We start from the raw sequence: 13719 nt of genomic DNA on the forward strand, positions 1-13719 counted from the left end.
AAGGGGCTGCGTCAGAGACGAGGCATAGACCCTTCTGGGGCGGCTGACAAAACTCTATTTTTTTATTTGGGCGGTTGTTACAATGTTGCCTGCCCTATATTCACTAAGCTACACTTTTGTGTGTATAGTTTTTCTGTATCTATGTGTTTTCTTCTTATAAAAGTTTTTTAAATTATGCAATAAGTAGAAGAAAATATCTGAAACTGTTGAACTGCAATCCAGTAGCCTTGATTCTTGAAGACAATTGTATGACTATATAGCTTACACAGTGTGACTATGTAATTGTGAAAGCCTTGTGGCTCACACTCCCTTTAGCCAGTGTATGGACAGATGGGTAGAAAAAGGACAAAAATTAAATGAATAATAGGGAGGCATGGGGGGATGGGATGTTTTGATTGTTTTTTTCACTTTTATTTTTATTCTTATATTTATCAATTATTTTTTGAGTAATGAATGTGTTCAAGGGCTGATTGTGGTGATGAATGCACAATTAACTATATGATGATACTGTGGACAATTGATTGTACATGGTGGATGACTGGTATATGAATATATCGCAATAAAATTGCAAGGGGAAAAAGCCTCAAAAAAAAAGATGATCTTCCTTGACATCTTTTTTAACCCTATGTGCCAGTTTGAATATATTGTGTCCCCCAAACGCCATTATCTTTGATGTAATCTTGTGTGGGCAGATGTTATCAGTGTTAATTAGATTGGAATTCTTTGAGTGTTTCCATGGAGATGTGCCCCACCCAACTGTGGGTGATAACTATGATTGCATATTTCCATGGAGGTGGCCCCACTCAGGGTGGGCCTCGATCAGTGGAGCCATATAAATGAGCTGCTGGGCAGGGGGAACTCAGTGCAGCTGTGAGTGATGTTTTGAAGAGGAGCTACAGCCAAGAGGGACACTTTGAAGAAAGCACAGGAGCTGCAGATGAGAGACAGTTTGAAAATGGCCGTTGAAAGCAGACTCTTGCTCCGGAGAAGCTGAGAGAGGACAAATATTCCAAGTGCAACTAAGAGTGACATTTTTGAGGAACTGCAGCCTAGAGAGGAACGTCCTGGGAGAAAGCCATTTTGAAACCAGAACTTTGGAGCAGATGCCAGCCACGTGCCTTCCCAGCTAACAGAGGTTTTCCAGACACCATTGGCCATCCTCCAGTGAAGGTACCTGACTGCTGATGTGTTACCTTGGACACTTTATGGCCTTAAGGATGTAACTGTGTAACCAAATAAACCCCCTTTTATAAAAGCCAATCCATTTCTGGTGTTTTGCATTCCAGCAGCATTAGCAAACTAGAATTCACAATTAAACATTATATTAACTTCAGAATTTTGAGGACATATTCCCATTGTACCCTAGTTTCAAATCTTGTTGTAAGAGATTTGATGCCATTCATAGTCCTCATTTTTTTTCTGTTGTTGGAGTATTCAAGTCTTGTATTTTGAAATGCCACAACTATGTGCCACAGTGTAGATATTTTTCATGCATGGTGCTAGATATTAGGTGGACCCTTTTATCCGAAGACCCAGTCTTTTTGTTTTGGCAAATGTTCCAGTATTCTTTTTTCTTTGATTATTTTCTCCTCTGAGTTTATTAATGAGCTATTGGACCCCCTGGATTAATCCTTAATTTGCGTATTTTTTTCTCTCATTTTCCATCTCTTCGTCCTATTGTTCAATTTTCTGGAAAATCTCCTTGACTTTATCTTTTGATGATTCTACTAATGTTTTATGTTGTCATATTTTTAATTTTTTTTTAAGAAATTGTCCTTTTTTATTGCATTCTGTTCTTATTTCAGGAATGCAACATCTTCACCTATCTCTGAAGAATGGTGGTGTCTTTGAAGTGTTCTTCTCTTTATATTACCTCTGTTGTCAGTGAGTTCCTCTTTATCTGTTGATTTGTTTTGTCTCTCTTTTATGCTGGACCTCCCACTCACCCATCCCATGTCTGTAACCCTTGGCTTTTTCCATTCATATTTTAGAGTGAATCACTAAACAACTGATTGCATGCTCTATGCACATAGGTGGTTAGTGAGCATGCTTCACTGCGGGACTTGTCCATGGGTGGCCAGCTGGCTTATTCTTTCAGAATCCAAAGTTCTTTTTCCTGGGTTGTTTTTGTTACTTTGAAGAATCATCTTCCAGTATCTTGCCTGGAGGAGTCGAAGCCTGGTTGCTAGGCTCTTGGAATTAGCTGGAAAAGGCAACTGGTGAATCCCACTGCTAATCATATAGATTAGCCTCTCACCACACACTTTCCTTAGTGTCCAGTATCCTGAAGTCCAAGGTCTCTCTGGTCCAGTGTCTCAAAGGAATATACTTATTGCCCAATGTGGGGGTGGAGGAAGGGATGCCTGGCTATAAGGGTTGAGACTGAAGAGGACTTTAGGTCTTAGCTGAAGTTTATACACAACTGTTTTTTTTCCTCTTCTTTTCAGCCCCTGCCTTAATCTCACTTTCCCTGACCCCTGATTCCTCCAATTTCCTATTCTTTCTGAAGTTGCTTTTAGCAGTTGTGCCCTAGGGGGGTGCTTAGGTGTGACTCACATCCACTCCACTGTTCTTAATGCATTGTAGCTTGAGATTACAGATACATCCTAGTTTTATTGAAAATTGTGATAAAGCTTTCACTTTTTGTTGTTTTTGCTTTTGGAGTGATTTTGAGGGAAGGGAACAGAAGTGTCTTCATGCCATCATTTTAAAACCAGAAATCTCTGCCTTGGCTTTTAAAATAACTTTGATTCTATTTTTGGTCTCCTGTATCATCTAAATTTCTGAAATGAACCTGTATTACTTTAATAATAAATTTCACACACCATACACATACACAAACACAATAAAAGTTATTTAAAAACAAGGGGCCCTAGAAGGCCTGGAGCAGCCCAACCCTGTATCTCCCTCCCTCTCTCACTGAGCTAGCTGGGCTCACAAAGACGCTCCCTCACCCTTCCTTCCTTGGCTCCCTGATAACACGCACCATCCACGGAGCCCCAAGCACATGCCAGACAACACCACGGCCTCCTCATCAGGGAGGTTCATTCCTGAGTTCCTCATTTCCAAGCCAGGGATGGTTATCAAGTAGCTTTTGCCAACTATGCCAGCTCATCTCTATGCGGTATGGATCCCCTCACGCCATTCCAAATGACCCCGCCGCCACAGGTTTTTATGAGAATTCAGGGCGTGTGTGTGTGTGTGTGTGTGTGTGTGTGTGTGTGTGTGTGTCTGCTGCAGTGTGCAAAGGGTTTCCATTCCCACAGCCAACATTCCAGTTACTACGAGGTGGCCATTATCTGGGAAACCTCCATGACTATTTCCTACAGACATGTCCAGCCCCTCCACTTGGACATTCATGAGTGTCCCTTCTGAAGCAGGCATCCTGGGCTCTGGAACTTTTTGAACTTCATAGGCTCTACCAGATCCACGGGAATCTGAGACCCCAGGATCTAACATGTCCCCACAACCCCACAAGCTCCCAACTAGTAGGGCTGACAGTTACCCAGTCAGGAATCCCAAAGCTGCAGAAATGCATGTATGCTTCCTGAGCCTGAGTATCTGAGCCCTTTTTGATTGGGCTCCAACTTAGCCTAAGGACACCGTTTCAGTTGTCCTGGGTGAGCACCAAGGATTCCAGCACTTGGAATCCAGAAATGTTTTCTTCCTCCTCCCTTTCATGCACCTTCAAGCTCCGAGCACTCACTCCTCTTCCACTGCCCAAGATTTTTTGCCTTGTCTATCACTAGGGTTGCTGGCTTTTACAGGCTGACTACAATTAGATTTTGCTGGAAATCCTATGAGAGTTGATCCAGCCAATTAAGTCAGGAAATTGCTCTCTAAATTTAACACGTCCATCAATTCCATCCAAAATGGTAGCATTGATCAGATGGCCTGAGTCTTTGAGATTGTTTTTTTTTTAAATCCAGAATAAACCACATCGGGCTTCCCCCCACCTAACAGGCTTATTCATTTCTCTGTCGATTTTGTTTTTATTAACTTAGTATTGTAAATATCTCATAGAATAACTCTCACTGATACTCCCCTGCTAGACTCACACATGGACTGTTTCCACTCTGGAATGGGAGCTGTTACCTGGAAGGGCTGCTAAAGGCACAGGCAGAAATCTCTCCTGTTGCACTGCTTTCTGTGCATCTTGTGTCTCTACTTGTAAATTTGTATATCCCAAACTCTTCCAAAAAAGGGTATAGGGCAATGTGTGTGTGTGTGTGTACATACACCCACAAAGGGACAGGCAGCCTCTATTAAAGTCGAACTCTACTTGGGTCATTTCCTCCACCCCAGCAAAACCATCTGCTACTCCCGTGCGCTGCTCTGATTGAATACACCATGCCAAGAGGAGCCTACACTCACATGCACAAAGACAAAGTTACATTTGGAGAATGGATATCATCTTTAATTAATAATGCCACAGCCCAGCTCCTTTTTTGTGCTGTAGCAGATTCTGACTGTGTGTGTGTATGTTCCTGAACAGATGAGGGGCCAGCAGAGACTCCCAAGCATGTCTCAGCCAACAACTGTGTAGAGCAGCAACTGGAAGGCAGTCTCCAGAGAAGCATGGATACCGGACTCCTGCCTCCTAGAGTTTTGAGCTTCCCTTTCTCCTGGGCCATCTTTCGTGCATTCTGAAGAGGGTAAGACTGATGCTGATGTGAGCCCAGATTAAAGACCTTCTCAGCAGAGATCAGCTGCCAGTGCTCATTCCCTCTGACTGGAGGGATGTCCCTGGGCAAAGTGCAGACTGCTTGGCAGGAGTGGACAACCTGGGGCCGACCTTGATCCCCGACGTCACACTGGGGCAGCACCACAATGGCCCAGCCCTGGGCAGAGAATCCAGAGCAACTGGGACCATTTGATTGGTTCCCTTCACAGAGATAATCAGGATGTAGCCCAGGCCCTTCCTGGGGCCAGCCAGAAAGCTGCGGACTTGGCTTGTGGTGGCCACAGGAAGTCATTTCCAACTCCAACCTCAAGAGCCTGCCCTCCTGCCAGCTCCACTCTCCAATTCCCCACATGCCTAGGAGGTGTGCAGCCCAGACATGGCAGGGGAGTAGGTTTGCATGATGGTGGGTCACAGGAGGCCATGAGAGACCTGGGCTGAGCTGGAGCTGCAACTTGGTGCCAGCCTGGAGCCAGCCCTCTCCCCCATGGTCACCACCAGCTGGGGCTCTTTGAAGCCAGATGGGACCCCCATAAGGTAAGGCAGCAAGTTTTTGGCCTAGTGCGGAGGGAAAAAAAACCAAACTGGCTCCACTGTCCCATCTCCAACTGCTCTGTGCCTTGGGAAGGCAATGAGCTCAAGTCCCCAGGATGGTGGTATCAGCTGTTGGGGAAACACCGTTGTCCAGGTGAGGGCTCGGGCCGGAAGCTGTGTTTGTTCAGTGGGCTGGGGTAGTAGGTGGTCGTGTACACGTTGGTCTGCTGCAGTGGGTAGAAGCTGGCTCTGTCATCGGGGATCAGGTTATTCTTGTTCAGGGTCTGTGGGAGAAGGAAGGAACCAGAGAGGAAGGAGTGAGGGAAGTGATGGGGGAAAGGGACAGGTCAGGGCAAGGAGTCCAGCAGCCAGTCAGCAAAGAACATTCTGACAGCTGATTCAGTGCTCCGCTCACACCACCCCTGCTCCCTTCCAAATGCCCAACTATGCCCAACTTAGGGCCAGAAGCATTGTCCGCTTCGCCCTGCCCTTCTGCCCACCCTTTGCTTCTAGGCCAGAAGAGGGCTCCCACCTTAAACTCCATGGGTGTGTACTTCTCGTTCTTGGGGGTGCCCCCGCCCTTATAGAGCAGGTGGTTGGGGGTTGCAGGATGGACGAGTGTGGACTCCTGGGACTGGCGCTGGCAGTGCTGGCAGGATAGGTACACCACCAAGGTCAGGAGCCCAGAGCCCAGGAAGCAGGAGACACCCGTGGCCACCAGGTGGATGATAGTGAACCCTGGGAGATGGAGAGGCAGGGGGTGAGAAAAGGGTCCCTGCAGGGAGGTGCTCCCTGGGGGCTTTCAGGACAGAAGAAGCAAGAACAATAGGAGCCTCTGAGACATAAGGGAAAAGGCTTTGAAGCCAGAACCAAAGGAAATAAGGAGGCTGGGTAGCCTGTCATGGGGCAGAGGCTCTCTCACAGGACAGTCCATAGCTCAAGCCAGAGGAGGAAACCTGAGGGTCTAGAGTCAGATGACTTCCTTGGATTGGGGGGCATGGATGGAACTGCCTAGACCCCCGACATCCTCAGCCTCAAAGCAGTGGGGGGATCCCCACAAGGCTTGGCTGCCTAGAGCAGGATGTGGGAAGAATCCAGATTTCAGGGTGGGGAGGTGTAACAGTTAGGTTCATGCATCAACATGGCCAGGTGATGGTGTCCAGGTGTCCGGTCAAGCAAGCACTGGCCTGACCATTACTGCAAGGACATTTGTGGCTGGTTAGTAAACCGGAAGGCTGGTTTATTAAATCATCAGTCAATTGGCTGCACCTGTGATTGAGTACATCATCAAAGGGTGTGTCTTCTGCAATGAGAGAATTCAATCAGCTGGACTTAACCCAATCAGTTGAAGACTTTTAAGGGAGAAAGAGAGAGGACCTTCACTTCTTCAGCTAGCCAGCGAAGCATTTCCTGAGTTCACTGAACACCTTCATCGGAGTTGCCAGTTCGCTGCCTACCCTATGGAATTTGGACTCGTGTATCCCACAGTTGCGTGAGGCACTTTTATAAAATCTTATATTTGCAGATATCTCTTCTTAGTTCTGTTCCCCTAGAGAGCCCTAACCAATACAGGAGGGTATCCTCCCTGAGTAGGAGAGGTAGAAGGAAGGTGTGACAAGGCAGGGTCCGGTTCCTTTTACCTCCACAGGTAGTGGCATCCTCCATGCTGGAGGCAGGCAGGATCACTGCAAGAAGACAAGCCAGGAGGGGTTAAGGCGAGAGGAGAGGAGAGGGGTCCCTTCAGGCCTCTGGGAGGACCCCTGCATCAGCACTGAGCTGTAGGACTGGACCTGGGGCTTTCATTTCCCTTTCTCTCTACCCGAACCCCACCTCTAGAAACGGTTAACCCCTCTACTTGAAGAGGAGTTGCAGAGGCCCAAGTGTGTGTGGTGAGGCGAGGCGGGGAGTTCTCTCCTGGAGACTCCTGCCCTGGTGTTTCATCCTGCCCGCCAACCCCCGGATATGTGTTTCAGCAGGGAAGGGACGATGGGGGCTCAGGGTGCGAAGGGTTGCTGGCAGGAGGACCTACCCGGAATCTCACTGTAGGGGCAGGCGCGGCTCTGGCTGCTGTTTCCCAGACAGGAGCTGGGCCCTGGGACGAGCTCCTCACAGTGCCGGCTGCGGCTCTGGGCTCCGTCCTCGGTGCACACACTCCACTCAGACCATGGCGACCAGCCTTCTGTGGGTTGTGGGGTGGGAAGAGATTAACTACCCTGGGACTCCATCAGAGGGCTTCACGGTGCTCCCGGGCCCGTCCCCAGTGGAATGCACTCATTACCTGGGCAGGCGTGGGTGGCGCACAGAGCCTCCTCCGTGTGCAGCCCCAGGCAGATGTCCTCGCCAGGGGAGGGTGCCGGGCTGGTGCAGGAGCGTGTGCGTTGATAGTGGCCCCCACCACAGGACGCAGAGCACAGGGACCATGGGGTCCAGCAGGACCAAGCACCGCGCACTGCAAGGGGGTGGGCTGTGTGCGTGGGGTGCAGGCAGGGCCCACGACAGTCTTCTACCTCAACCCAGGGCAGGCCACTCTGCTGTGGGCCACAATGACCTCAACACCCTCCCCCTCCCCCACTGTTAGGGAGTGTACCCCACCCTCGGGGCAGCAGGGGAAATGCAAGCAGCAACCCAGGTCCCAGGAGGTAAGAAGTCAACTCCACCTAAAAGTCAAGTTCTTTATCTGGCTAACCCATTAAAGGAGGAAAAAAAAAAATGAGAACATAAGGCAAGTCCCTATTCTAAAGGAACAGCCACCTGTGCCCACGGTTGGGGCAGAAAATTGAGGCGAGGCCCCATCTGTAGAGCTGGCGGGGAGAAAAGGCCAACTGGGCAAGGGGGTTCCCTGGGCTGAGAGTGGCCTGCGGAGGCCTGGGGGTCTCCTAGATGGGTTTTTCCTGGGCTGGGGTTTCCCTGGACCAAGCATTCCTTAACCCAACAGGTTACCTGGGCAAGTCTGGGGGTTGCAGTCCTGGTACTCGGCGACGTCGCCCACGCAGGGCAGGCCCCCATTGCGGGGCTCCGGGTTCGTGCAGGTTCTCTTGCGGACACGGAAGCCCAGCTCGCAGTCCCGAGAGCAGGACGACCACGGGCCCCAGGCGGCCCAGCCCCCGCTCACTGTGTGCGGGGAGGCGCTCCCGCTGCGCAGGAGATCCTCCACCAGGCCTGGGGAGGGGAGCGGCCTCAGCCACCACTGCGCCCGGAGCCCAACTGCTCCGCCCCCCAGGACGGGCGCGATCTTCCAAATCACGAGTTTCCCGCCCCTCCCGAGTCCCCGCTCCCGGCCAACCTCACCTCCGGAGCCTGGGAGGGTGGAGGGCGGGGAGGTTGCGGGGCTGTACCATCGGTATCGCAGGCTCCTGAGCCGTCCGCGGGGCAGGTTCTCGTCTCCGACCTCCTCCTGCCAAACTGCAGGCCGTGGGGGTCGGGCAGGGGCGCGCGGCAGGTGAATCGGAAGCGCTGCTCCTGCCGAGCCCCGCCCTGCGTCACGTTCACGGGCAGCCACGGGGTCCACGGCGTGTTGCGCCGCACTTCGGGGCAGCTGTCGGGGTTGCACGTCTTGAACTCCTTCGGGGTGGAAGTAGGTGGTACTTTAGAAGCTCCGCAGGCACCAGACCCACGCTGCGCCCCGCCCCGCCTCTGTCAGCCCTGCACTTGGCCCAGGGTCCGAGTCCCACCCGCGCTCCCCACGCCCTAGGGGATCCTCACCACGCCGCAGCCCGGGCAGGAGTTGCCGTTCTCGCAGGCCCGACGCCGCGATTGCACGCCGCCCCCACAGTTGTTGCTGCATTTGCTCCAGGAGCCCCAGGATGCCCAGAAGATGGGCACTGGGCAAGGAGTGTTTTCGTTGCAGAACCTGAAGGGGATGATAGGGGGATAGTGGGTACCCCCTTCCCTAACTGGAGTCCACTAACTTCCCTAACTCCAGTTCACTGGAGATGGGAAGGACGAGTCCAGTGGATCACCTGGAGAATCCGCGATCTCAGGACGAGCCTGTCCTCGGCAACCCCCTGGGGCCACGCCCTAGCTTACCGCTCCTCGCGGCTCTTGCCCACGCAGATGCGGCCCCCGTGGCGGGGAGCAGGGTTGCTGCAACTTCGCTGGCGGACCTGGAAGCCGATCCCACAGGACGTGCTGCACAGGGCCCACGACGACCACGGGGTCCATGCCCCGTTTCTGGTGGGGTCGAGGAAGGGACAGACAGGTGACCTTCTGAGCCCTAGCCTCTTAGATCTAGTCTAGTTGTGGGCAGATGGGTTTTGTTTTGTCGAAAGTGCCAGACAGTGACACAGAAAATACTGGTTTCTAACGGTACCATCTTAGGCTAACCCATTCATTCGTTTGTTTTTTCATTCATTCCTCAAACATGTAGTGAGAGGCTTCCATATATCAAGCTATGCTCAGTGCCAAGGGCACAGGGATAGGACACGGCCACCCATCACAGGGGGCAAAAGGACACATTCTCTAGAGAAGAAGGTTCCCAGTCACCTGATCAATCTCAACTGGACCAATCCTTGCACCCCAAACCCGCACTTCTCTCCCCTGCTCTACCACTGCACCTACTCTCCTCCAACCTCAGACACTACTCCTTCTTGTCTGCTTTGACCCCAGTTTCAAATTGTAGCTCTACCAGTTACTGGCTGAATAACCCTGAAAAAGTCAGAGAAACCTTCTGTGCCTCACAGTACATTCACCTGCAAAGTGGGGATAGTGATTGTATTCCTACTTCCCATGATGTGGTTGCGAGGATTAAATTAATAAGTATACATCAAAAAGGTTATATAAGCGTTAGTTGCACTATAACCACTGTTTATTGAGATCATGTGTTCCAGGGAGTGTGCACACACTTTACATACATCATCTTATTTAACCCTGCAAGGAACCTTCTCAGGTAAGTACTATTACTCTCACTTAGAGAGACTCAGAGTGGTTGGTTGCCTTGGCTAGGGTTGAGCCTTCAGACAGGAGCAAGCCAGGACTGGCAACAGGTCCCATGCTATTTGGAGGACAGCAAGGCTTATTGCGACTGAGGTCTGTCTGGGAGTTGATTCCCATGCCTGCCCAGCCTTCCTCTTTGCATTAAGAGCTCCCACAGGGCAGAAACTTCTCTCTTCCCACTAGAGTGGAAACTTACCCAGGACTCATGTTTCTTGCCTCACACATTAGCTACCTGCCCAATCCCCTTCCAGGCCCTGAAGTGTTTTCCAATTCTCAGTGCAAACACCTGGGGATGTCCCATTTCCCCAACCCCCATCTGAAGCAGCCGCTGTGCAAGCCCTGTATCCTTGCATACCTGGAGCAGTTGGCGATGTGGATGGCTGGTCCCAGGCAGTCGCGGCCCCCACAGCGGGGTTGGGGGGAGTCACAGGCTCGAGCCCGACACAGGCAAGAGCCTGAGTTGTCCCCATCTAAGTGCTCACATGGTTGCCATGGTGACCATGGGCCAAACCCTCCATCTCGTGTCATATTCCGTACCTGCAGACATGCATGGAGGGCAGGACCCCCATCACAGAAGGGCCAGAGGACTCTGAGGATCAGCTGATGGGGAGTCACAGCCTGAATTGGGGGTGGAGGCTGAGGGGAGAGGCAAGAAAGGGTTCTCACAGGACACACTGTGATGTTCTGGGTCCAGAGGCTCATGTTGGAGCTGTCCTCGAGCGTGCTGCAACGTTGCTGCTTCCCATCCCAGCCGCAGTAGGGGTCCCGTGCCCCCAGGCATGCCCTGCCAGATAGAGGTCCTGAGGTCCAAGCCCACCAGCCTCCCAGCCTCCCCTGCATCCCAAGAACACACTGGCCACTCCCCTTTGGATGCCTCTATCCCCATCCACATGCCCTCAATAATAGTAATAACTAAGTAAATCGAGCACCTACTGTATGCCAGGCATCATTTTAAGCACTTTACAAGCATGAGTTAATACAACAACCCAACGAAGCGGCTATGGTTATCATCGCCATGTTATACATGAAGAAACTCAGAGAACTGACAATGGATTCAAACTCTCACCCTCCAGAGCCTACACACTTAACCAAGAGAGTGTCCTGCCTTCCCCAAATCTGGGTACCCCCACTCCTCTAGGGTCACAGAAGCTGATACAGTTAATGGAAACCCACATGGGGGAATGCCTTCCTGTCAGTCATAAAATGTCAGACACGGAAAAGACCTTGAAGATCATCTGTCCCAGCAGTTTTCAACCCTAGCTGCGTGTTAGAAATCACCCAAGGAGCTTCTTAAAAATACTGGTACTTGGGCCCACCCAGGCAAGGATCTCTGGGGGGTGGTGAATGGCTTTCAGAAGCTCCCTGGGTGATTCTAATGGGAACCGGATTGAGAATCTCTGGGATCCTCCGTAACATTGCACAACAGAGGAAAGAAAGAGGAGAAAAAAGAGGTTTCCCCAAGATCACACAAATGGTATAAGGCAGAGCTGGGGCCAGACTCTAGGATTCCCTACACCCAGAAAGGGCTTTTGCCCTCACACACCTGCCACCCAGGAGGCTGGCTCTGGCTTTACACGCTGAGCAAATGGGGGCCCATCCCTAAAAACACAGGTGCCAGGTCGGGGCCACCTGGTCAGTCACCTGGTTCATCCACACGGCTTGTGCTGCTCAGTGGCAGGAACTGCAGCCCAGAGATTTAGCATCATGAGAATGAGCTCAGGCTGAGGGGGTCATATCCCAAGTTTCATTTCCTCAGCTCTCAGGGCTGGTCCCTCTGCAATGACCCAGAAAGGGTGACAGTTCACACAGTAATGCATGTCCCAGTGCCTTCACCTCTCATGTTCTAGTTCCTCTCTTCCCTTTTTCTTTCTGATTTATTCATTGTATCCTTTACTTTTTTTTTTTTAACACAAATTTAAATCTCTACTAATTGGACTTCAAGGGAGAGAAGTAGCATCTACTGGAAATTATCTAATCAGGATTTGCTGTCCAAAGCTAAGTAAAGAGAGCATCAGATCCTAGGGCCTGAAGGAGGGCTCCTTTAGCACCCAAAGAGTCCATTGCCAGTCCTAGGGGTTGCCCTGGATCCCTTCTGCCCAATTTCCCTAATCCCTGGGCCAGGCCCTGGCTTCTCTGCTGCAGCAGGCCAGCTAGAGAAGGTCTAGAGAGCAGTGAGGGCAGGGGCTTACAGACTGGAGGTTAGAAAGCAGAAGCAGCTTCGGATGAGGGAGGGGCTGAACTGTAAGGAGGGTGGGAGAGGCTGCAGTGGGGAGTGTGTGTGTGTGTGGGGGGGGGGTGGCTGGGGGAACTCCACACCATTATGTCAGTTTGCAGAATAAAGTTCCATTGGCTAAAGAGGATCTCCAGCACATACTGGAGGATGCTGAGGACTAAAGGGACACACAAAAGAGCCAGGGGATTACAGCATTTGGTGTCTCCAGGAAAGAATTTTTCTTTTAAAGTTTCAAGGAGAGAGTCACTTGCCATGTGAGTTCTATATTTTTCAATGAGTTTAGCAGGCTATGTCAGACCCCAGAGAGAAAATAGGTTGTCTTTCATAAAACCTACAAAGAAAAGGATACGGCTCCCCTTATCTCTGGAAGAAATTGATGAAGACAGTGTTTTTTTCTACCCATGGTCGACCATGACTCCTTACAAGGGAGGTGATGCTTGGAGCTGCAGTGAGTGAGGTCCTCACTAACTGACCCCAGTAAACACACTCTGGCAAAACTGGGAATCCATATTTCCACCTGGGATCAATGGTTTGATTTGGGGGTGTTTCACTGACAAAATCCATCAAACTGGACATCTTGGGAATAAATACAGTATGTGCACAAAAATAGTCCTAGCAACCTGGGGTTTTGAGGCTCTGCTCACTGGCTGACATTTGGACCAAACGGACTGCTAGCAAATTCAACCAATCAGAGTTTATTTCTGCTCTGGAGTTTATTTCTTTTGGCTTTCAGACTCTACATGCAGTTGATGTGGAACCTTATGAGCAACATAAATCAACGGGAAAAAAAAAAGAATTAGCCATTACCAGTGATTAATACTAATCATAAATAAGATTCTATCCATCAAAAACTTATGTCTGCCAGCAAAGAAAATGAATAAAAGGAGAAAATTTGCATCAGCTTATACAACAAGACAAAAGCAGAAGATTCTGGAGGACGCCGTTTGTCTCATGCTACTTTTTTCATCTGGGGCCTAGCCAGTTCTGGAGCAGTAGCTCCCAATTCTGATGGCATATTAGAATCTCCTGGAGATTTTTTTTAAAAGTCCAAACAAGCAAAATGAAAACTCTGCCTATATATCCAGGCCTTTCTGTCCTGCCCTGCCCACCCCAGGGGGTCTGCCGAGACTACCAAGGGGCCAGTGCCTGAGCTCTCTTCTCGTGCACAGCTAACGGGGACAACTGGACATCCCAGCCCAGGTGGAGCCATGTTTGCTGCTTTTGACTAAAGGCCACTCCAAAGCCTACAGAGCAGGGAATATTCTTAAGAAAATTAAAGCTCCAGACAGAGGAGGTGCCTTTAGGAACGGGTGGCATTTTAGAGTCCTTTTCATAATTG

At 50.5% G+C, this 13719-nt stretch overlaps 1 protein-coding gene across 3 annotated transcripts in view; it reads right to left on the minus strand.

Moving 5' to 3' along the window:
• Positions 1-4395: 4395 nt before the first annotated feature.
• The window catches only part of SEMA5B (semaphorin 5B), a 56164-nt gene continuing 46840 nt past the window's right edge, over positions 4396-13719 (minus strand). Inside the window, exons 12-22 of one of the 3 annotated variants that reach the window (XM_037840624.1) lie at positions 10814-10931; positions 10503-10684; positions 9242-9385; positions 8918-9065; positions 8551-8776; positions 8156-8374; positions 7494-7664; positions 7245-7391; positions 6856-6900; positions 5748-5953; positions 4396-5499 (exon numbers count right to left, since the gene is read on the minus strand). In XM_037840624.1, coding sequence (XP_037696552.1) covers positions 5341-5499; positions 5748-5953; positions 6856-6900; positions 7245-7391; positions 7494-7664; positions 8156-8374; positions 8551-8776; positions 8918-9065; positions 9242-9385; positions 10503-10684; positions 10814-10931 — 1765 coding nt within the window. In that variant the 3' untranslated portion in view covers positions 4396-5340. Of the gene's footprint in view, positions 5500-5747; positions 5954-6855; positions 6901-7244; positions 7395-7493; positions 7665-8155; positions 8375-8550; positions 8777-8917; positions 9066-9241; positions 9386-10502; positions 10685-10813; positions 10932-13719 lie in introns of all 3 variants that reach the window. The other 2 variants (XM_037840542.1, XM_037840691.1) reach the window with 2 other exon arrangements.

The sequence above is a fragment of the Choloepus didactylus genome, chromosome 1 (genome assembly GCF_015220235.1).
Source record: "Choloepus didactylus isolate mChoDid1 chromosome 1, mChoDid1.pri, whole genome shotgun sequence".
In the NCBI taxonomy this organism is placed as follows: Eukaryota; Metazoa; Chordata; class Mammalia; order Pilosa; family Megalonychidae; genus Choloepus; species Choloepus didactylus.